Below are 23,304 nucleotides of genomic sequence, written 5' to 3' on the forward strand. Positions count from 1 at the left end.
GCGTGACTCTGCTCAGCTCAGGCTGCTCCTCTGGCTCTGGCCTGCACAGCTGTTCCCCAGCTCATCCCAGGCACCTTCTTTTTCCTTAACTCGGCACCACTCTGGCCCAGACAGCTCCAGCCCACGTGGAGGATAGGACCCCTGGCCTTCTGACTCCCTCATTAGCCTGCCTGCCTTGTCAATCAGGCTGATCTGGAGTGTTGGCCTCTCCCTGTTGCCCCTGGGGACCATCAGTCTCAGGATCCTGGTTTTCCCTTTTCTTTTGGTACTGGGAGATGGTCAACCAACCCCCCCGCCAGCCCACTAAGTCCCCTTACATTAAGCAGAGGATCTGGCCCATAGAACTTAAAGTGAACTTCTGCTCTGAAAAGTGATTCTGTAAAACACGACATCATAGTGTCGCATGTTCATTGTCTCCTGATTATTTTCATATCAAACATGTTCATTTTACAAGTAAGCAGAGAGGTTTTTTGTGAACTACTAGCTCTTGGGATTCAAGCTGGGTTCTTTCCATCTCAAATGACTCCAGTGACCAAAATTACAAACATTCGTTCAGTTTATTCATTTCAAACAATTTACAGGTGTTTATTTTACATACACACACATGTGCTTGTGATGGGGCATGGTGTCCACCCCATACACAAGGCAGAGCAGGGACAGCCAGGGCTTGAAAGCCTGATTGAAGGCTTGAAAGTCTTCTCAGCCTAGCTGAGAAGGACAGATGGGGCTGGTGTAAAACCAGGAAGTTGGCAGCAGAAGCGGGTTACAGGGGAAGTACTCTGCATTCACTCTGTGGAAGAGGTGTGTTTAGTGTTTAGTCTGCAGTTACTCCCTGGGTGGAGGGAGTTTGGGGCTGTTAAAACCAGAGGTGGGACAGAAGATAGAGCAAAGAGGAAGGAAAAAAAGCTCAGGGAAGTAGTAACAGTGTCTGGGAGCAGAGCATAGTTGCTAGACATAAGGTCCCTGGACTGGAACCTGGAGTGGTGGGTGGGCCTGGGTTCCCCTACCAGCTGCTGGGAAAGTAGCACAGCACCTACCTGTGGATTGGAAGACTGTCAGGAGTGGATGAGGACAGCTGATCCAGTAAGACTTTGATACCTTGGAAGGGGAGAACTACATAATGATCTGGCTGGAGGACTGAGTCACAAAGAGGAAATGTGTGAAGTCCTAGTGGGCAAGTGGGCTGTGGCTAGGGTGAGATGACGGAAGTGAGTGTGGGACCTGACTGAGGCCTGGTCTACAGTATGCGGTCGTTTTGGAATTAGCTGAGTTACCTCGAAATAAAACTGGTTCCATCCACATGACCAAACCAGTTTTTTTGATTTAAAGGGCTCTTTACTCTGATTTCTCTACTTCACCTCTGCAAGTGTAGCACTAAAATCGAGATCTCAGTTCCGGGTTACAGGTACTGTGGACACAATTCGACGATATTGGCCTCCAGGAGCTATCCCAGAATGCTCCCTTGTGACCGCTCTGGACAACACTCTGAACTCCGATGCACTAGCCAGGTAGGCCGTAAAAGCCCCGGGAACTTTTGAATTTCCTGTTTGGTGACCATCAGCACAGGTGACCATCAGCACAGTCCACCATCACAGGCAACCATGCAGAGTCCACCATCACAGGCGACCATGCAGAGTCCACCATCTCAAGAGACCACGCAGTCCCGGATTCGCAGACAAGCCTCCAGCATGGTCCAAACGGGAGGTACTGGATCTCACTGCATGCTGGGGAGACGAATCTGTTATGGCAGAACTATGTTCCAAAAAAAGGAATGCAAATACGTACACTAAAGTCTCCAGAGCCATGACGGAAAGAGGCTACTCCAGGGACACAGAACAGTGTTGTACAAAAATCAAGGAGCTCAGACAAGTGTACCAAAAAGCCAGGGAGGCGAATGGGTGCTCTGCATCACAGCCCCATACATGCTACTTCTACTGTGAGCTGCATGCAATTATGGGGGGTGACGACACCACTACCCCACCACTGTCCATGGACACCTGCAAGGGGGGAGTAGCAGCACGGAGCGAGGATGATGAGTTTTTGGAGGACGAAGAGGAGGAGGAGAACAGTGCACAGGCGGCAAGTGGGGAATCTGTTTCCCCCCCCTAGCCAGGAACTGTTCTTAACGCTGGAGCCAATAGCCTCCCCCTACTCCCAAAGCATGCTCCCAGACCATGACCCTGGAGAAGGCACTTCTGGTGAGTGAGAGCTTGATCGGAGCCACGCAGTGGGAGGTGGGGGGAAACCCAGCCATGCTGGGCTGTTTGCGTTTAGTTTAAAGGGCTCATCCCTTCTCAGAGCCTCATCGGAGCCACACTGGGCTGTTCACGTTTAGTTGAGCAGGGATGATCCCTTTAAGAGCCTCATTGGAGCCCCGCGGTGTGTGTGTATGTGGTGGTGGTGGTGGGGTGTTGTGTGAAGTGATCATCCCAGAGAGCCCGCAGGCTGCCTGCAAGCTGAATTCTGTTGCCTGGCCGCATGTTGATGGCTTACTCACACCAAAGTGGCAGGCTCTTCGGTATAAGAGGCAAAATGAGACCTTGTACAGAAAGAACATGTGTACTATGAATTGCCTGTTTCACTGAGAAACAGTGTCCCCTTTGTTCTCTAAAATGTATCTTTTAAAATACTACCCTCCCTTTTTCTCCTCCTGCAGCAGGTGCAAATGTTTCAATGCGGCCCCTATATACTCTGTCCCAGAGGCTGGTCCAGATTAGAAGGCAGAAAAAACAAACTCAGGAAGACATGTTTGCCGAGCTCCTGCAGTCCTCCCACATTGATAGGACCCAGTTGAATGCGTGGAGGCAAACAATTGCGGAGTCACGTAAAGCATTACGTGAATATGAAGAGAGGAGGGATGTGCGCTTTGAGAGCAGGCAGGATGCTATGGTCAAGCTCATGGGGGAGCAAACTGACATGCTCTGCTGTATGGTGGATCTAATGCAGGAAAGGCAGCAAGACCACAGACTGCCGCTGCAGCCCCTGAATAACCACCCTCCCTCCTCACCCAGATACCCAAGAACACGGGGGGGGGGGGAGGCTATGGGGACCCATACAGTCAACCCCAGATGATTGCACAAGCAGCAGAACGCTGGCATATCCTAATTTTTTATTTGGTTTCTGGACGTGTCCTTCCCTCCTGCTCCACCCCCCAAACCCAATACCCTCCCTCCCCCATCTATTCATTCATTCATGCTTCATATTTCTCTCAATGTTTTGTGCAACAAATACTAAAGAATGGTTTTTAAACAATTGTGACTTCATTTCCTTTCATATATATATGGGGGGGGGTAACTTTAAGAGAAACAAACACAACTCTCACACCGTACCCTGGCCAGTCATGAAACTGGCTTTCAAAGCTTCTCTGATGTGCAGCGCGCCCTGCTGCACTCTTCTAATTGCCCTGTTGTCTGGCTGTGTGAAACTGGCCACCAGGGGAGTTGCCTCAACCTCCCATCCCGCCATAAACGTCTCCCCCTTACTCTTACAGATACTGTGGAGCGCACAGCAAGCAGCAATTACAATTGGAATATTGGTTGTGCTGAGATCTAACCAAGTCAGTAAGCTGCGTCAGTGTGCTTTCAAACGTCCAAACACACATTCTACCACTATTCTGCACTTGCTCAGCCTATAGTTGAACTGCTCCTTACTACTCTCCAGGGTGCCTGTGTATGGCTTCATGAGCCATGGCATTAAGGGGAAGGCTGGGTTCCTGAGGATAACTATAGGCATTTCAACATCCCCAACAGTAATTTTCTGGTCTGGGAAGTAAATTCCTTCCTGCAGCTGTTCAAGCAGACCAGAGTTCCTGAAGATGTGAGCATCATGTACCTTTCCCGGCCATCCCATGCTGATGTCAGTGAAATGTCCCTTGTGATCCACCAGTGCTTGCAGCACTATGGAAAAGTACCCCTTGCAGTTTACGTACTGGTCACCCCGGAGTTCCGGGGCCAATATAGGGATATGCGTTCTGTCTATCGCCCCGCCGCAGGTAGGGAACGCCAGTGCATTAAAACCATCCACAATGGTCTGCACATTTCCCAAAGTCACTACCTTTGATAGCAGCTGGTCAATGATTGCGTTGGCTACTTGCAGCACAGCAGCCCCCACAGTAGATTTCCCCACTCCAAACTGATTTCTGACTGACCGGTAGCTGTCGGGCGTTGCAAGCTTCCACAAGGCTATGGCCACTCGCTTCTCAACTGTGAGGGCTGTTCTCATTTTGGTGTCTTTGCGCTTCAGGGCAGGGGACAGCAAGTCACAAAGTTCCATGAAAGTGGCCCTGCTCATACAAAAGTTTCTCAGCCACTGGGAATCATCCCATACCCGCAACACTATGCGGTCCCACCAGTCTGTGCTTGTTTCCCGGGCCCAGAATCAGCATTCCACAGCATGAGCCTGGCCCAACAGCACCATGATCTCCCATTTGCCACATGCCATGCCATCCGTGTCCATGTCCTCATCAGTATAGTAATCGCGCTGTTGTCGCTTCCTCGCCCGGTTTTGCAGGTATTGCAGATACTGCTGGATAATGCGTGAGGTATTTACAATGGTTAAAACTGCAGCGGAGATCTGATCGGGCTCCATGGCTATGGTGCCTGCACGGGTAATCCTGGAAAAAGGGCGCGAAACGTAGGAGAGCAGAGTGGCAGTGGAAGCTGTGCTGTTTGGTTCACGGTAGCCAAAAAAAGGCTGAAAATGGTTGTCTTCTGTGGCTTTCACGGAGGTGGGAGCCCAGGACAGACAACATGGAGAAGCTCGGAAGCGTGGGAATAGCGGGAGAGCAGAGTTGGCGGCGGAAGCTGTGCTGCTTGGTTCATGATGGCTGAGCAGAGTTGAGTTGGAGAGGTGGATTCATAGTAGCAGAGAGCAGCTGTGCACCATCTGCTGAAAGAAGTATGGCGTCTGCACGTCAAAAAGGCACAAAATGATTGTCTGCCTTAGCTGTCTGACGAGACATACCCAGAAACTCCCGCGAGAATGTTTTTGTCCCATCATGCACTGGAAGCTTAACCCAGAATTCCAATGGGCGGCAGGGACTGCAGGAACTGTGGGATACCTACCCACAGTGCACCACTCCGACATTCGATGCTAGCCTTGGTACTGTGGACGCAATACGCCGAATTCACACGCTTTAGTGGGGACACAGAAGACTGAATGTATAAAATAGCTTCCAAAAATTCGAATAGAATAATTTCTAAATAATTTTGTACTGTAGACGTACCCTGAGCTAATTCCCAGAGCAACCAGGAGGAGGCCATCTCAGCAGTGAGTGTATCCTGTGACACATGCTTTAATATGATACAAGCAAGACAAATTATGAAACTTAATATATTTTCAAAATACATTAAAAGAATGTACAGAAAATTTTCATTTAAAAAGCTCAGAGGTGAGCAGAAAGGAATATTACATGAGCAAAGCTGAATTCTGCCTTGCTTCTCAGTTTAAACAGGAACAAACATGAAGACAGCTCCCTAACCCATGTGAGGTTAACAGTAGAACTCCCATTGACCCAAGGGGAACAGAATTGGGTCCAAAGACATTTACCACAGCTGTTGGAGTTAAATGCTTATCTTTTGCTTACTGAGTTTTCACATTTATGATCTCTCCAGATTAGGCTGCTGTGTACCTGCCTGTTTAAATAAAAGTGAAAATGGTGGTATGAGCTAGTTCATGCCAAATACTGAGCACTTCCTAGAAGGTTAGGAACACTCAGCTCCCAAATCAATACAACTTCAGGCTTTCCAGTGCTTTGCTATGTGATGAATGATTTTAGGACCCTTTCCCCCACATCTAGTACATTAAAGTAATTCACTCTCTGATACTGAGCACGTTTCTGAAATAGTGAAAAACTGAATGGCAGGAGCTTAAATTCCTTTCCTAAATTGTGTTTTCAAAATCCATATTTTGGATAGAAAATATAAAGTGCTTTAATGTGTGCGGTAGGGAACTTACAACACCTAGAAATGTTTGCTTGAGTTAACCAATCTCTGAAAAAGAGTGATCATTTCCATGTGTTGATATTTGGCTCATTCTTGAGGTTCTTATTCAACTAACCTTTCATTGGCTTCAGTGTAAGTTTTCCTTGTGCAAGGACTGCAGAATTTGGGCTATTGAATATGTTTGGGGTTTACAGAGTTACTGTGTTTGCTTGGAATTGAATTCAGATCACTCAGGCATTCAGGGGGAGATTTTCAAACAGTAGCCTCCAATTTTCAGGAATAAATAGGTGCATTTTTATTCACAATTACTGTCCATGGTTTAGATAATATAAATCTTTAAATTCTTGATATCACCAGCCTATCAGGCACCTTCATATCTAATTGACCCAAACTGAAGACATGAAAATTTTTACTGCAGTGAATATAGGCACAAATTGAGACATTTTTTACTTATTAAAATAATAGCTTTAGTATAAATTAATCCTTTCATTACCAATTCCTCTTGTAAGCAATGGCTTGAAATTGTGTGGTTTCCATTACCGCCCCCGCACCAAGACCATGAGAAATAAACTCATTTTAATCCCTATGTCCATGGAGGAACACTGGGAATTTGAGGGTCCTGATCTGATCTGCCTATTGTGATAAACAGCAAATCTGTCAGATTAAAAACAACAAATTGCTTATGCAAACACTTATGCCTGAAATTTTGATCAGCTTTCCTCTAGGTTTACTCTGTTCTTTTCTTGCTCAAATGGACAATTATGGAACACTAAATATTGTAGTAAATTAGTGTCAAACCTAGATTTGCATCCTGGTGGTACAAGCTTCATTCAAAAATTAAAAAAGAAAACAACAAAAAAACCTTTCACCAGTCAATCATTGCGAAACTCTTTTACACAATGTCAGGAGACGATAATGTTGTTCATGTTGCTTGTACTTTTTTCATTTGCTGTAAATCCTCCATTCATCTGGGCATATGTTTCTGGTATCGATTCAATTTCACTTGCTGGTTCTGTGAAGTCTGTCTTTGGTGAGGCACAGAATCTTTTGTGCAAGTAGTAGACTAGGAATCAATATATATATGTTACAATAAAGGCAGAAATTATAATAAACTACAGAAGCTACTGTATTAAGATGGTGCTGTAGGGCTTTTACTTTCCTAATGTTAATAACAGCTACTGTTTAATGTTTAACATAGCTTTTTAAACAGAAGTCTGTCAACAGTAACCCATCCTGGAAAAAAACATATTTGAAATAAAGATAAATATTTGTACTGCATTGGGAATTTGACTGTCTTCTGATCATCCAGTGGATTATAGGCTTTAATTGTATTGTTTAATTTAGAGCAATGTCCCTGGCACCAATTCTCAGTTCTGACTGTACTTGGTACAGGAGCTGAGGGAGTAGGGGAAGAATAGTTAAGTGACACATTTGTACCTCTTGGATTCCGGGGAGGGTGGGGGTGTGTGAGATTTTGTGTCTTTTTAGAGGTGCAAAACAGAACTTGCAGGGGATGGGGACAGTGGCTAAGATGTCATTGTCACCTTTTTGACCTTCCAGTCCTAGGGCATTCCCAAAATTTGAAGGGGCCTGGCAGCCTAATTTATGGCAGATTCCCTAGGCTGGCTTGTAGGCTACAGCTTGGCCTGGAATCTCTGCAGTGCTGCATGCTGTGCTCATGTCCCTTACACGAAAGCTTGTGAGGAGTTATTGAGGAGGCAGCCTTATGGCTGTCTTTCATAATGTCTGGGTTGAAGGTATCTTTCCCCTGGACAGAACTGGAACGTATAATAACACCACCGCCATCTGGCTAGTTTATAACATCATTAGCTCTCAAGCTGCTTTAAAAGGAGAGCAGTATAAATTATCCCCATTTTACAGATGGGGAAATCCAGGCACATAGCTGTGAATTGACTTAAAAGCAGCTGACCACTGGCAGATTGAGGACTAGAACCCAGGGCTCCTGACTCCCCAGCTAGTGCTCTATCCATGAGGTCACACTGTCTCCCCTTTCTAGGCCCCCACTGCTCTGGCCCATTTATGTGGTGTAAAAAGATAGGAAGAGGGATGAGGCTCTTACTTTAGCTACGCTTCCAGCATATCTATGTTATCACAGTATCTGTGTACCTCACATTCACTAATGGATTTTATGCTTTCAATAGCCCTGTGAAGTATTATTCCCATTTCACAGATGGGGAACTGAGGCACAGAGTAGACGCGGTGACTTGCCTAAGGTCACACAAAGTCTGTGGCCAAGCCAGAAACTGAATGCAGGTCACTTGAGTCCCAGTTCAGCGCCCTATCCACTAAAACACCTTTCATATAGGCAGTAGAAAAGAGTAGCAGCAGGGGCAGCTATAGTTTCTGCTGTCCTGGTCCTGTATGGGCTGTTGCAACTGCTCAGAATAGTTGGAGTGCACTAGGTCCAGTCACATCTGCTCTGTGCTAGTGCACCTCCTTCCTACCCTGGTCATACCCTTGGCGTGCCTTCCAGGGGATGCTCCTGAATTGGGGGCATTCCCAGATGGCCAATTCTAGATGTTTAGAGCCCCTTTACGCTGGAGTAAAGGGCCCAGCCAGAATGCAGAATTGAAGCCCATGTCTCCTATCTTTTGTACAGTGCCTAGCACAATGGGGACACATTATTTGGATTATCATTTAATATTGTATTTTTGTATTCCAAATGGTCTCATTATCTCTGGGCACCCAGGAATAAATAATAATAATTAATAAAGCTATTAATATAGTAGAAGATATCTGTGGCTTACCTCCTACAAACATTAAAGCAAACACTATCTGGAAAATACTGTAGATGAGTGGAAAAGTAAACATCAGTGCAAGCTGTTCAGGGTTGAAGGACAGCTGCACTATAGTTGTACACAGTTGAGTGTTCTGCATGCCTGTTTCCAGAGCTACAGTACGACATCTAAAGGGAATGATAAAAAGAAAAATTTAAAATAGTATCCTATTGTTCCAATGTACTTTGAAAGAATACAAATGAATGTAAGAGACATACAATCAGAGATATCTGGGCAGAAAAGAACCATCTAGTTTACATAATCCAGTCACAGAACTCAATCAAATGGGAGCATTGGAAAGCACCCATTTCACAAATGTACAGAGACCTCTGTAGTAATGCAGGATTTTCTTCTCAACATCTTTCATGTGGTGATATATCATTGCTCATGCTTGGAAAATTGTCCAGTGAATTTAAGGTATGATTGTATGCCCTTGAAGTCAGTGGGAGTCTATGGATTTCATGGGCTTTGGATCAAGTTGTTAGTGACCCACAGCATATGACATATCAAACTTATTTGCAAAGTTTGCAAATGACATAGCATAGATTGATAAAGTAGTGGAAGACTGTATAACATAGCCACAAGGGTGGGATGAGGGGAATTTACATATTGTCTAGTATAGGTATAATATACAAAAAGTGGAAACATGGATAAATGTTGAAGGATGCATACAAAATAATAGCACAAGCATGTAGAAACAATCAGAAAAGCTAAGGCACAAAATGAGTTACACCTAGTAAGGGACATAAAAGGCAATAAGAAGAGGTGGTATAAATACATGAGGAGCAAGAGAAAGATGAAGGAAAGTGTAGATCCTCTACTTAGCAGCGAAAAAGCTAATAACTGACGATATCAAGAAGGCTGTGGTGTTTAATACCTAGTTTGCTTCAGTCTTCACTAAAAAGGTTAATTCTGTCCAGATGCTTAAAACAATTAATATTAACACCAAGGGGGAAAGAATGGAAGCTAAAATATTTAATTTTAATATTTAATATATTAATATTAATATTTAAATAAGTTAAATGTATTCAAGTCAACAGGGCCTGATGAAATTCATCCTAAGGTACCTAAGGATCTAGCTGAAGCCATTTCAGAACCATTAACGAGGATCTTTGGGACCTCACCCGTCTTCCATGAGTTCTCCGAGGGCTGGAGAAGGACAAACATAGTACCTATCTTTAAAAAGGGGAACAAAGAGGATGCAGGTAATTATAGACCAGTTGGCCTAAGTTTGATACCTGAAAGATACTAAAGAAATTATTAAACAATTTCTTTGTAAGAACCTAGAGGATAACAGGGTTATAAGGAATAGCCAGCATGGATTTGTCAAGAACAAATCATGTCAAACAAACCTAATTTTCTTCTTTGACAAGGTTACTGACTTAGTGGAGTGGGGGGAAGCTGTAGATGTAATATCTTGATGTTTAGTAAGGCTTTTGATGCAGTCCCACATGACTTTCTCATAAGCAATCCACGGAAATGTGGCTTGGGAGAAATTATAACAAGGTGAATGAAAAACTGGTTGGTTGACCAGATTCAAAGGATAGTTATAATTTGCTATCAAATTGAGAGAACTTATATAGTGGGATCTGATGGGGGTCAGTCCTGCGTCCAGTAGTCAATATTTTCATTAATGACTTAGATAATGCAGTGGAGAGTGTGCTTATAAAATCTGCAGATGACACCAGGCTGGGAGAGGCTGCTAGCACTTAAGAGGACAGGATTAGAATTCAAAATTACCTGGACAAATTGGAGAAATGGTCTGACAGCAACAAGATGAAATTCAGCTAAGACAAGTGCAAAGCATTACACTTAGGAAGAAAAAAAAATCAAAAGCACAACTACAAAATGGGAAATAACTGGCTAGGTGGTAGCACTGCTGAAAAGGATGTGAGCCTATGTATGCATGTGCATAGTGGATCACAAATTGAGTATGGGTCAACAATGTGAAAAAGGCTAGTCATTCATGCGAGGTAATTGTCCCACTCTACTGAGCACTGGTGAGGCCTCAGCGAGAATATGGTGTCCAGTTCTGAGTTCTAGTTTAGGAAAGATGTGGACAAATTGGAAAGAGCAACAAAAATGATAAATGGTTTAGAAAACCTGACTCATGAGAAAAGGTTTTTTAAAAAAACAACTAGACGTGTTTAGTGTTGAGAAAAGAGTTATTTCCCGCCCCCCACCTCAAACATGTTAAAGGCTGTTATAAAGAGGTTGGTGATCAATTGTTCTCCATGTCTACAGAGGGTAGGACAAGAAGTAATGAACTTAATCTGCAGCAAGGGAGACTTAGATTAGATATTAGGAAATTTTCTAACTATAAGGATAATTAAGCTCTGGACTAGGCTTCCAAGGGAAGTTGTGGAATCCCTGTCATTGGAGGTTTTTAAGACCAGGTTGGTCAAAGAATGGTCTAGATATACTTAGTTCTGCCTCAGTGCAGGGGGAGAGGACTAGATGACCTTTCAAAATCCCCTCCAGCTCTATATTTCTATTATTTTATATTGCTTACTACTGGATCCTGTAACTGGGCTATGTCCTGTGAACCAGGAGAGCTAATTTAGAATCTCAGGGCCATTTTATTTGCTGACAGAGGAGCTACAGTGAAGGCAGTGTGAATATGTATATGCATGTGTGCAGGGGGTTGATATGCAGTGATGGCTCCTGATTTGTCAACCTTTGGGTGACACAGCGTTCTTCCAGCTGAAAGTTAGTCACAGTGATAAGACATCTATTGTGAAGGAGAAGGGCAGTTGCAAATGGGGGAAGACACCCTCCACTAAAACATCAGGTGCACAGACATCTAGGTTTCCTAGAGAACTCTACTGTATTCCCAACCACTTTGAGGAAGGCTGTGTGGAAATAGAGAATAGCTAGAAACCATAAGGAAAAGTGTTCAGAACAAAAGTTTCACTTTGATGTATATACAAAGGTATGGGCTGTGATTCTGTAACATAACTAGCTCTTAAGAGTGAGTTAGTGGTTAGTCACTAAATAAAAACATCATATGGGCCAGTTTTCTTTTATGGCTGAAATAAGATTACACACGCTATATCACAGAGCAATCTCTACCTGTGCCAAGACTGACCAGCGATGCGAGCCAGAATAAAACCTAGAGAGTAGCCGGCAGCTGGAAATATGGTTCCAACGATCCACAGTTGAGGGCTGATAGCCCAGGATCCCTTGTACAATATTCCTCCAACCACAGCTATGATCAGTATAAGAATTAGTCCAGTAATGGAACCAGCCTGAACGGAGAAAAAAGGGTTGTTTTTTAAAATAAACCTTGGCTAAATCAAATAAACCAGCCCTGATTTAATCACGCACAAACATATCTTTCTTTTAATCACATTGAAGTAAGTTTTACATTTAAAAAGAAAGGGTGGTTACATTAATGGTTGACAACAGCCACATTAGATAGTGTGAAAGCTAGCTGATAATAATCAAAAAGCCAAGCATCCATTGCTCTAGGGGCAGCCTTTCTGGAGGTCCCAACTTTCTTCTAACTGGTCTGCCTCTATTCATTTCAAATTAGCCCAGTCTGTCAACTTAACCTAAAATGAGTCAATCAGCCCTAACCTCTAGCGCTTGCAGTCTTCCTTTGTCTCCCTGTCAGTTTCTTACTGCTGGTCTACACTACCACTTAAGTTGATGTAACTTACATCTCTCAGGGGTGTGAAAAAGACACCTCCTCCCCACAGCGACGTAAATTACATATACTTAGGTGCTGTTTACACCGCACTATGTTGGCGGGAGACTTTACCGCTGACATCGCTTCCACCTCCTGTGGAGGTGGAGTTATTATGCCGATGGGAGAGCTCTCCTGTTGGCATAGCATGTCTTCACCAGATGCGCTACAGTGGCACAGCTATGCTGATGTAGTGTAGACTTGCCCTTAGAAGCATTCTGGGGTCAGGCTGTTACCCTTCTACCATACCAGGCCTTTCAGCTTCCCCCCACCCCCTGTTCTGCTCCCTTTATAGCTGGGCTTGTTTTCCCAGCTGTGGGTGCATGACTCCATGACTGGTAGTTCTGGCAGCTGTGCTGCGTATGGTTAGCCTGGTTTCCTGGAAGTGTGGAAGACTGTTCTTCTTTCTGGCTATGCTCAGTATGGGGAGGGATAGCTCAGTGGTTTGAGCATTGGCCTGCTAAACCCAGGGTTGTGAGTTCAATCCTTGAGGGGGCCATTTAGGGATCTGGGGCAAAAATTGGGGATTGGTCCTGCTTTGAGCAGGGGGTTGGACTAGATGACCTCCTGCGGTCCCTTCCAACCCTGATATTCTATGAAGATATGCTGAAACAAGGTATAAGGACATATAATTGTAAAATCTGCAGATAACAATAAAAGCAATGAGTGGGGACACCAGGAAATCCTTTGGGTTGAAATTTTAACACCACTTTAAATTCTTACTGCAATAGTCTCCAAAGGAATTATTGTCTTTTGACAACTTGTATTTACAACATTTTTTTCTTTACTTATTTTTGTAGTGCTGAGCACTTAATTTGGGTCCTTGTGATGGGATGTATGGATATCCCATTCTGTGTTTGACAGAGAAAAGGCTAAATCTTTTCCTGAGGAGAAATTCTGTCTTGATAGCATACACTGTCAGAGAACAATTGGGGTTATCTAGCTGAACTTAGGTGGAGTGAATTATTCAACCATGGAGACTATGGGGCTGACCCAGTTCTGACTGAATTCAATGGAAAGACTGATTTCAATGGTCTTTGGCCCAGTCTACAAGAATAGTGAGTTGATGTGAATGTCCTTGTTTTGGTTTGGGATGAGCTAATAACCAGATTATTCTAGGGAAGAGAAATGTGTCCAGCTGTGCAAATCTGGTTTAATTTAATTCTAGTACATTCTAGTTGTGCCCTTCCCCCAATTTGAACCAAACCTTGTCAGCTTTGTCTCCTTCATCTTGCCTTTGACCTTTACTTGACCCTTCATTGGCCTACACAAAGCAAACTGCGCCTGTGTACTATTTACTGCGCACCTTCTGTTTGTGTGTAGGATGTAAACATGTCTGAAAGTTGAAACTTCCATTATTGCTGCCAAGCTATTTTTTTTAAAAGAAAACTACCAGTTTTAATATGCAATTGTCCAGTCTTTTGGGTCCAAATATGTACCGTGTCCAAGTTTATAAGTAAGCTATGAGTAGATTTTGAAATACAGCACAGTACACGAATATGTTAAGAAAATGAATTTGACATAAAGAGAAACATTACATTGAGCTGATATAACTGAACGGATGACAAATATTAAGGGGAATAACTATTCACCAAAAATGATTATTTTAATGAGAAAATATGTATACTAATTAATGATGATCAGTGGGAGTTGAGGGTACTCAGCATCTCTCAGAAAGCAATGAGAACATTGTAGGATAGGGTCCATAATCCATTTCAATTAACACCAAATCACATGGGAAATCACTGAACAATGGTGATTTATAATGGTGTATGCAACACACACACATTTTGTACAGGATGCGAGCAACATGTTGCTAGATGGGGAACTTCATTGCTATCATGAAGCTAGTTACTAATATTCTTATTTTTTGCGAGTAGAAACATATTGTTTGAGAAGTCCCATTGAAGACATAACCTGGCCGACAATGAGCAACGGTTCAAATCAGTATTTGAAAGTTTCATATCTTACCTTAAGTATAATTTTAGCTTTCTGGGGCCATTTGTGATTAACAAATATTCCAAATGAAACAGGAATTACAAGGGCTACCAGTGAAATACCTGAAAATAAGAACAAATGACATTTAACAGAAAGCAGCCATGATAAGAAAACAATGAGTGAGAGTATGTTTAAATAGCAGGATTCTGTAGGTAAGTTTCTGGTTATACCCACGGACATCCGCACACACAGAGTAATGTAAAGCATAAGAGTATGAATTGTACTATCTTTGGAAAACTTGTGAGGTATTAGTAGTTACATATATACTCAGTAGGGTAAAAAAGCATACAGCCATTTTAGTGTGGTTTACCATTTGTTTATGTGCATTTTGTATTAAACGTGCATTTTGCCTGAAGGTGTTTCTTCTGTGCCATAGCAGCAACCATATTAGAGCTTCTTATGTTGTGGGCATTTTTCCCAATGCTGATATTAAGAACACAAATGGTTTACATGACTCTCCTTTGGAGCTGAAATGTAAGTATGTGAGGTGACTACACTGGTGTGTAGGGAACAGATTCCGGAACCTACACCAGTGGGCATTAAGGGCTGAATCCTCAATACACCACTAGTATTCAGCTGTCATTCTTTTTTCTCTGGCCAGGTGAGGTTTCTTGCGTTGAATCAAATTAAGTTCCTGGTGGTGCCCACTGTCAACTGCTTCAGGTTTCAGATTTGCAACCTAACTTAAATCTGAGCGTGTGCTTAAATACAATGCTGGATCAGGGCCACAGCACCCAGGACCTTGCAGGCCTATGCCCTACAGGCATTATAAAAATGGCAAAGATATTTATCCAAAGGTAGGGAAAATCTCAATATCTGTTTTTTCTATATCCTTACAATATCTCCACAAAGGATATAGAGATTTGATACCCTACAGTAAATATCTATACTATTTTTATAATGGCTGTAGGGCTCCGTCCTGTAAGATGCTGAGTACCCTAGTCTCTGTCAGAATGGATACTGTAGGCTGCTGGTACAAAGATAGTTGCTTCCAAAAGGAGAAAGATATGAGAGAGAGAAAGAAAACGTTGATTTGACTCACCGATACTGTCATAGGGGATTACGATGGACTCGGTCTCTGTCCACATTTTGGTATAGACAAAGAGACAAAGTGGCATCATCCCCAGTGCAAGCAGTGTTGAACATGTTGTCATACTGATACTGCAAGGAAATTGGCAAAAGTTATAGTTCATTTCATGCTCTCCAACAGTCTCCCCCATTTTCTTATTACAATTTAATAGTTTATGAAAAATGGTGAAAGAAATGCTACTGGCTGCAGTCAATTTATCTTGCATATTAATTCACAAGAAAACTAAATTGAAGAAATGTTAGAGTGCCAGATTATACTGAAAAAAATGTGAACTATTTCAAGTTAAGATGGAATCTTCACCTTAAACTATTCTGTTGTGCCTAGGGCTACAGCTACACTATGAGCTAGGAGGTATGATTCCCAGCTCATGTATGCACACTTGTGCTAGCTCTCATTGAGATAGTATGAGTATAAATCGTAGCGTAGCTGCAGTAGTAAGGGCAGTGGTGGCATGGTTTAGCTGTGCTGAACACAAACCTGCCTGAACCCTGGGGGTACGTACGTGGCATGGCTAAATTTTGATGCTGCTGCAGCTACACTGTTATTTATATTTGTGCTGGCTCTCCTCAAGCAAGTGCAAGGTAGGAACTAGACCCCTATCCCTAGTGTAGCCGAGGAGAGTTAAAGGGTATGGTTAACTGACTGGGAGATTATCTGCTGAGGAGGTGATGGGAGCAGAGAGACCTGATAAGCTTTATGTACTCCCATCTTCAGTCCAGAATCTGCCATCTTTAGTCACATTAGACTCACAAAATCAATAAGACCACTCATGGTGTAAGGTACTACAGAAACTGGCTCTTAATTGCTGGACCACTGTGCCTGAATTGGTTCCTTGTAAGTTCTAACTGGAATAAACCATATGTCCAGTTATTTTTATCTGGGGAACCTTGATTTGGCTCCTTACCCGTGCTATTGCAGCTTGTTTACCATTAGTAATAATATACAGCTGTTCATCAGTAGCTTCCACATCTCTTTATAAAGGAGGTAAGTAGTATTAGTCCAATTTTACCAAAATGGGGTGTAAGAGAAGTGAAGCGCTTTTTTCCCAAGGTCAAACTGCAGGCTATGGAACTGGGAATAGAGCCAAGGACTCTTTGAGATCAACATCAGTGCCTTCACCATGGAGCCACACTGCCTGCCTGCCCAGGTGATGTATAGTATATCATAGGCTATACTATCTAATAACATATGGTATTTCAGATCCTGTCACTTGACCCCTTCAGTATCCAGGTGCAAAGAGAGAAATTAAGGGGCAAAATGTCAGCCCGAAGGGTAGGCTCAACTCTAAATAATCAGTTTTTTCTGGTTAATATTAATGTAAAGTATTGTTTTATAATTTCATTTCTTTAAATACTAGAAATATGAAAACAAATCAGAAGGATGTCCCATAGAATCAGTGGGAGCTGAGAGATACACCTCAGCTAATAGTGGTGTACTCTCTTTAATTATTAAAATTCACACCATCTTGTTACTTGGTAGACTGTCACAACACTGCTTCTGGTAAAAAGGTACATAGACAAGTTTTAAAATATAGTCTTCATGGGGTATTCATAGGAATTTCCAGAATATTATTTATTTATGTATATAGTACCTTGGGTTCTTTGCAGGACAGAAGTCAATCTAAAGTCTTTGTCCTCAAAAGCTTATAATCTGGGGGCTTGATTTAAAGCCTCCCTTTGACTTCAGTGGGCTTTGGATCAGGCCCTAAATAGCCAATGTGCAAACAAAGGCCGTGTTCCTGCAACTTGATGTGTAAGGGTTGACCCCTGGGTCCTCGGGGGGACCCCACTGAAGTTATTGGGGCTCCACAGAGGTATCAGGGGTCTCTCTATGTTCACCATATTGCAGGATTGAGGCCAAAGGATGGAGGGATGGGCTCAGTGAAAAGCAGTGCAGTTGAATAGTGAAGCTTTGCATGAGATTTATTGCTTCCTTATTTGTTCATGGATCTTTCTGTTTTTAAATGTGAATGCTTTAGAAGTTGTTCTTTCTGTTTAAGACATTCCATTATTTGGTTAATCAACACTGCAGTGTGGGGAGGGTTGATAGTCACACCTCTTTGACAAAGCCTACCATTGGGGTGAAGATGTAGAGGGAAAAGGTAGGTGGGTAAGAAAGAGAATCGCAGGCATATGGGCAATGTAGATAAAGGCCTGGCCCTAAATTCCCTCTCCTGTGGTAACCCCATGGAAGACAACTCTAGGACAGAAATCTGAATCTGTCCCTGACTGTGCCAACAGAATAGGCCATGGGACCTTCCTCCAAACCTGGGGGATCCTTGAGAGGTCAGGGACATCCATGTGGAAGCCCTGTGCTTTCACATTGACTTTGGCCCTTCACATTAGCCCCTTGGCTATGGCTGCCGAGAGGCTTCAGTTGGAGGGCTCCATGTAAAAGATGGACTTGGGCCTTGGGCTTTGTTACAGGGGATGTTATGGGTTTATCTCTCCTTTGGCCAACCCACTCTTCCTCAAAGTCTGTCCCTTCTCTGCTTCCAACCCCTTTCCCTAATAGAAGAGGAGGGATGTCTGCAACAAGAGGGGATTCTCTCTATATAGATTGAGAGAGTGAGGTCACTGGCCCATTTCCTGACCTCCCACATGCTCATTCTCACCCCCTGCTTTGCCTTTCTCCCTACCCTCTCTTTTCTGTGGTTCTTTCTCCTCACAATACAAGCATGTTTTCAGCTTTCCCATCTTAAAACACCCACCCATGCCCCTCCAACTACCACCTCATCTCACTCTTCCTCTTAAACTCATTGAAACTGTTTGTGATCATTGTTTGGAGTTGTTCTCCTCCACTTCCTTCTTCAACCCTCTCCAGTCCAGCTTCTGCCCCTTGCACTCAACTGAAACTATTCTCACAGAAGTCTCTAATATCCTTTTCCTAACTAAAGCTCAGAACAAGTATTCCAGCCTCATTCCTAGCTGTGTCAGCTGCTTTTGATGCAGCCAGCCTTGCTCTTTTTGAAATCTTGCCCTTCTTTGGCTTCTGTGACTGTCTTCTCCTGGTTCTCCTCTCTCTTTAATCATTCCTTTGGCATGTCCTTCAGAGGATCCACCTCAGCCTCTCTCCAGCTTTCTTTGGGGGTCCACAGGTCTCTGTCCTTGGTCGTCTTCTCTTCTCCCTCTGCACACTGGCTCTGAGTAATCTCATCCGCAAACACAAATTCACCTAATATCTTTATGCTGACAACTCACATCTCTACCCCAGATCTGTCTTGTGCTGTCCGAACTGCTATTGTGGCATGTCTCTTTTACAACATCTTGTGGATTTCTAGACATCATCTCAAGATAAAAATGGCTAAAACTGAGCTCTTCATCTTCCCCTTCAAATCCTCCCATCAGCTCCTTTCTCAATCACTGCAGAGAATGTCACTATCCTGTCTGTCATTCAGGCCTGTAACCTCTGCATCGTCTTTGCACTCTCTTAAGGTTCTCCCATTCAGTCTATGTCTAAATCTTGCAGATTCTTTCTTCATTGCATCTCTAAGATATGGCCTTTCTTACCCATCCAGGCTGCTAAAACTCTCATCTAGACTTTCATCATCTCATGTATCAATTCCTGCAACATCCTTCTCTCTGGTCTTGACAAATGCAATCTTGCCCTGCTCATGTCCATTTGAAATGCTGCTGCAAACATTATTTTCCTAGCCTGTAGCTTTGACCATGGTACACCTCTCTTTGCATCCATCCACATCAAACATAAGCTGCTTGTCTTCACTTTCAAGATGCTTCGCAGCCTATCTCCCTTCTATGTATCTCACATTCACTCTGGCCTCTGATCGACCCATGGTGCCAGTCTTCATTGTTCATTTTAAAACAAGCACTGTCATGCCTTTTCCATCATGCTTGGGAAGTGCTCTCCGTTAACATCCACAAAGCTACCTCATTATCCCCTGTCAAAGCCCCCCTTAAAATTCTCCTTTTTCATGATGCCTAAAAAAAACCCTTGACAAGTCGCTGAGTGTTCAATGGTATGTTGACTACTTCCTATTGTGCTGACCAACATTGTTTCATGGTTGCTTTGTACACCCTTGTCTCTCTTCATCTGTTGTCTCTTGCCTTATACTTAGATTGTTAGCTCTTTGGAGTTGAGACCATCTTTTTGTTCTGTGTTTGTACAGTACCTAGAACAGTGGGGCCCTGGTCCATGGCTGGGGCTCTTAAGCATTATGGGAATACAACTAAGTAATCATAAATCTATCATAAGGGTGATCTTCTGAGGAAGATATAAACTCACTCGGAGTATGTCATGAACAGAAATTTATTTCTGTCCCCAGCTGGTGATCACCTTACACCCTGAAGTAAGACTTAGCATGCAATGGTCCTTTCACACTTGGGGTGGTCTGTTGTGTAAACAAAGAAAATATCATCTATTTAAAGGCCAGCCACTCGTGGTATGACATGCAGGGTTTTTGCAATGCAGGCTGGCTGCAATATTTTCCTTCATGTAGTCATTCTTCTACCAAGCATGAGGATTCTTACATTGTTCCCTACTTTACACAACCCTCATCCTCAGGGCCTGAAGTAATGGTCACTGTGGGTATGTCTACACTGCAATCAAAGCTGTCCGGGGTCAGTGGACTCGGGCTCATGGGGCTCCAGGGCTAAAAACTTGATTGTAGACTCAATGCCACTGTTGTGGGGTTATTTTCTTTCTTTCTTTCTTTCTTTCTTTCTTTCTTTCTTTCTTTCTTTCTTTCTTTCTTTCTTTCTTTCTTTCTTTCTTTCTTTCAGTAAAGATATACCCTAAAGGCCTGATCGAAAGCCCATTGAAGTCTCAGGGTTAAAGTCTCTACCTGAAGAATATTCCCTTTGTAGGCATTTATCTTTCCCTTTGCAAGGGTCATAGAAATGTCCTCTCTCAAATTAAAGGCCAAATCCTGTGCTTATTTACATTAGTGTCAATCCAGATTAATGCCTGTGACTCAATGGAGTTTTTCTGAATTTACAGTGATGTCAGTGAAAGCAAGATTTGGCCCTACATACACTGTTCTACCCAGGTAAAATGGGTTGAGACCAAAACAGAATTTCAGCCTTTTTTGCTGAATTTCCTTCCCTTTGTGGTTTTGCCTGATCAGTGCTTTACTGAAATAAAGTGTTTTTTATAATATTTCTAGGTCTTCTCTCCAAAGCAAGAAAACTGGTGATTAGCACAGTTGATTACATACTGTATTAAAAACCACATATTACATTAACACCTGTAAGTTACAAAGAAATTCACTGTTTGCAGTGTGGTAAAATGCCTTATTAAAACCACAAATATTAAAATTCTTCATCTATGCACCTTAGCTCCCCATCTTTCTTACTTCTATTAGTTTTTCCATTGCTCGTTCAGACTGGCATATGATGAAGTAGAGACATGCTGTAATTTATGTTACTCTGTGGGAAGCAGAGAAACTTTTTTGTTTATTTTAGAACAAGGTAATCAGTTTCTTTAAAAATATTGCTCTTTTTTAGAGGCTGTTAAAGCTAAATGATGGGGAAAATAGGTGTCTTGGGATTTGCATCAAGAGCAGCGTTCACCTTGAGTACATATTTGATGTCCACAAACATGCCAGCTGCCTGACATATCACAATTTCTGACTTTACAGCATCTTGAAGTTGCAGCCAAGTTACCCTGCCACTGAGATCATCACACTCACAAAGAAGCGTTTTGATTGCAACCAGTAAGTAGGCTATGGCTTATATACTACAAAACACTCTTTGAAAACTTTGCATGTGTGCTAGATGCATACAGAACTGTTACAAATTAGTTTGGATCCTGGATAAAAACTTTGCAAGTCTAGCCATTGTGAAGAACACAATGTAAGTATTTTTCCACTGGTGATTTCTTTAACAAGACATTAGAACAACAATTGATTATAGACCTCTGTTTATAAAGTTAATTGTTATGAAATCTATATTGCAGTAGTGCCTAGAAGCCTAAACCAGGTCTGAGCCCCATTGTGCATAGAACTGAACAGATATGTAGTGTAGTAAGGAATAATACTTCACTCTTATACCACACTTTTCATCAGTAGATCTCAAAGTATTTCACAATTGTTAAGGTATTTATCCTCACAAAACCCCTGTCAGGTAGGGAAGTATTATTACCCTAGTTTTTACAGATGAGGACCTGAGATTCAGAGAAGCTAAGTGATTTGCTCAAGGTCACACAGAAAATCTGCCAGAAAAGAAAACTTAACCTGGGTATCCCAAATCCTAGGCTACTGCACTAACCACTGACCCATCCTTCCTTTATGCTCCAAAGAGATTAATGGGTAATTTTTAAAAAAGAAAGTAATTCCTTTAGAGAAGTGAAGTTCTTACCTTAGGTCCATGTCCCCATCTAACCAATATGCTAGAATGTTGGAAGATGTTCCACCTGGACAGCATCCCATGATCAGCACAGCAATAGCTTGAACAGGAAGCACATTAAAGACGAGTGACAGCACAAAGCCTGTCAAAGGCATAATTCCAAACTGACAGAGGAAGCCCACACATATGCCCCATGGCCTTTTTATGTGTCCCCAAAATTTTTTTATGTCCACATTGCAGCCCATGGAGAACATCACCAATGCCAACAAGATTGTTAGGACAGTACTTAAAACTACATTCAAAATTTGGTTAAAATTGTCATCAGGTGTAACACACGAAGTGCCATTGCAAATGGTGGCATCTGCAGAACAGTACGAAATATTTGTGGTTGAGTTTGCTGTCATCATCTTGAAATCGCCAAAATTAAATTTCTCAAAGTCACTATTGCTACGTTTTAAAATAAAGAAATTCTCAGTTCATCCAAGTCAAACTTTTAAGCCCTCTGTAAATGCGATTCTCTTGGTAGCTCTTTTTAAATGACATGGGAGGCAATAAACAGCAATAAATACTTGAACTCAGTTTCTACCAGGTTAGGGTCTAGTATTGTGCTGAGTCACAAAGGTGTATGTAATTGGTGCTATCTTATTGAAGTGGCAAACTTTTAATTAATCATTTATTCATGACATAATGTTCAGTTCCACACCAGAATAGCAATCGTGTTAATATTTAAAAGCATGAGCTAGGTTTGTTAAACAGCTTTAACACAAAGTGAGATTCACAGGAGTGATCAAGTCAAGGCTCCAATCTTTCCACTCCGCGCGTGAGGTTGCCCTGCTCCCCCTGCACAGGACCCCTTTGAAGTCAATGGGGTTCGGGAATGGTGAGCAATCCTCTTAAGTATGAGAAACTGCAGGCTTAAAGCCCATGAATTGAACTTACTACACAATATGCACAAAACTACATTTTGGGAGAGCTAGGGGTATTGCTTTAACAATAACAGGTACTTTTTGTGCGTGTATGTACAGCTATCATCACTGGAAACTCGCATACAAATGCCCATCATTTCAATAGGTTCTGTAGCAAATATGCAGAAAGGAACACCAGAACAAACTGAAAAGGAGGACTTGTGGCACCTTAGAGACTAACCAATTTATTTGAGCATAAGCTTTCGTGAGCTACAGCTCACTTCATCGGATGCATCAAACTAAGAACAAACTAAGGCTCTGATACTGCACTGAGACTGTGGTGGGCAGGGCCCTGCACCAAGTGCAAACAAAATCAGCAAGGCTGTTCTTGTGTTCAGATCTGCCTATCTGGGCAGAATTAGAGACTAAACATTTTGCTCAAATAAAAATTAGCAATGAAGATCCTAATGGTGCAAATACTCATGTGCATACTCATTGGTTCCTTGTACTCCCCCGTCTGTCTTCATCTATCTATAGTCTCTTGTCTTATACTTAGATTGGGGCAGCACAGCCGGGGAGTT

The 23,304-nt window shown here is 42.6% G+C and overlaps 1 protein-coding gene and 1 long non-coding RNA gene across 2 annotated transcripts in view; one reads left to right on the forward strand and one right to left on the reverse strand.

The window, feature by feature from the left end:
• LOC119566059 overlaps positions 1-23,304 on the forward strand; it is an 82,764-nt gene that overhangs the window by 22,209 nt on the left and 37,251 nt on the right. Inside the window, exon 2 of the long non-coding RNA XR_005225041.2 lies at positions 21,113-21,187. This is a non-coding gene — a long non-coding RNA (uncharacterized LOC119566059). The remainder of the gene's footprint in view (positions 1-21,112; positions 21,188-23,304) is intronic.
• Positions 5,407-22,352, reverse strand: SLC10A2 (solute carrier family 10 member 2). Its single transcript, XM_007066245.4, has 6 exons — positions 21,831-22,352; positions 15,469-15,587; positions 14,400-14,488; positions 11,813-11,988; positions 8,711-8,868; positions 5,407-7,005 (listed from the first exon to the last, which is right to left on the reverse strand). The coding sequence occupies exons 1-6, from the start codon at positions 22,223-22,225 to the stop codon at positions 6,845-6,847; spliced, it is 1,098 nt and encodes a 365-aa protein (XP_007066307.3). The 5' UTR covers positions 22,226-22,352; the 3' UTR covers positions 5,407-6,844.

Source organism: Chelonia mydas, chromosome 1, assembly GCF_015237465.2.
Source record: "Chelonia mydas isolate rCheMyd1 chromosome 1, rCheMyd1.pri.v2, whole genome shotgun sequence".
Classification (NCBI taxonomy): domain Eukaryota; kingdom Metazoa; phylum Chordata; order Testudines; family Cheloniidae; genus Chelonia; species Chelonia mydas.

Excerpts from the sequence above, each read along its gene's own strand:
- SLC10A2 (XM_007066245.4), bottom strand. The coding sequence starts at position 22,225 with ATGATGACAGCAAACTCAACCACAAATATTTCGTACTGTTCTGCAGAT. Across the intron at positions 8,869-11,812 it reads GCTGGTCAGTCTTGGCACAG|ATGTCGTACTGTAGCTCTGG; the intron begins GTAGAGATTGCT and ends CATTCCCTTTAG. Across the intron at positions 7,006-8,710 it reads TGCTTTAATGTTTGTAGGAG|TCTACTACTTGCACAAAAGA; the intron begins GTAAGCCACAGA and ends ATTGATTCCTAG.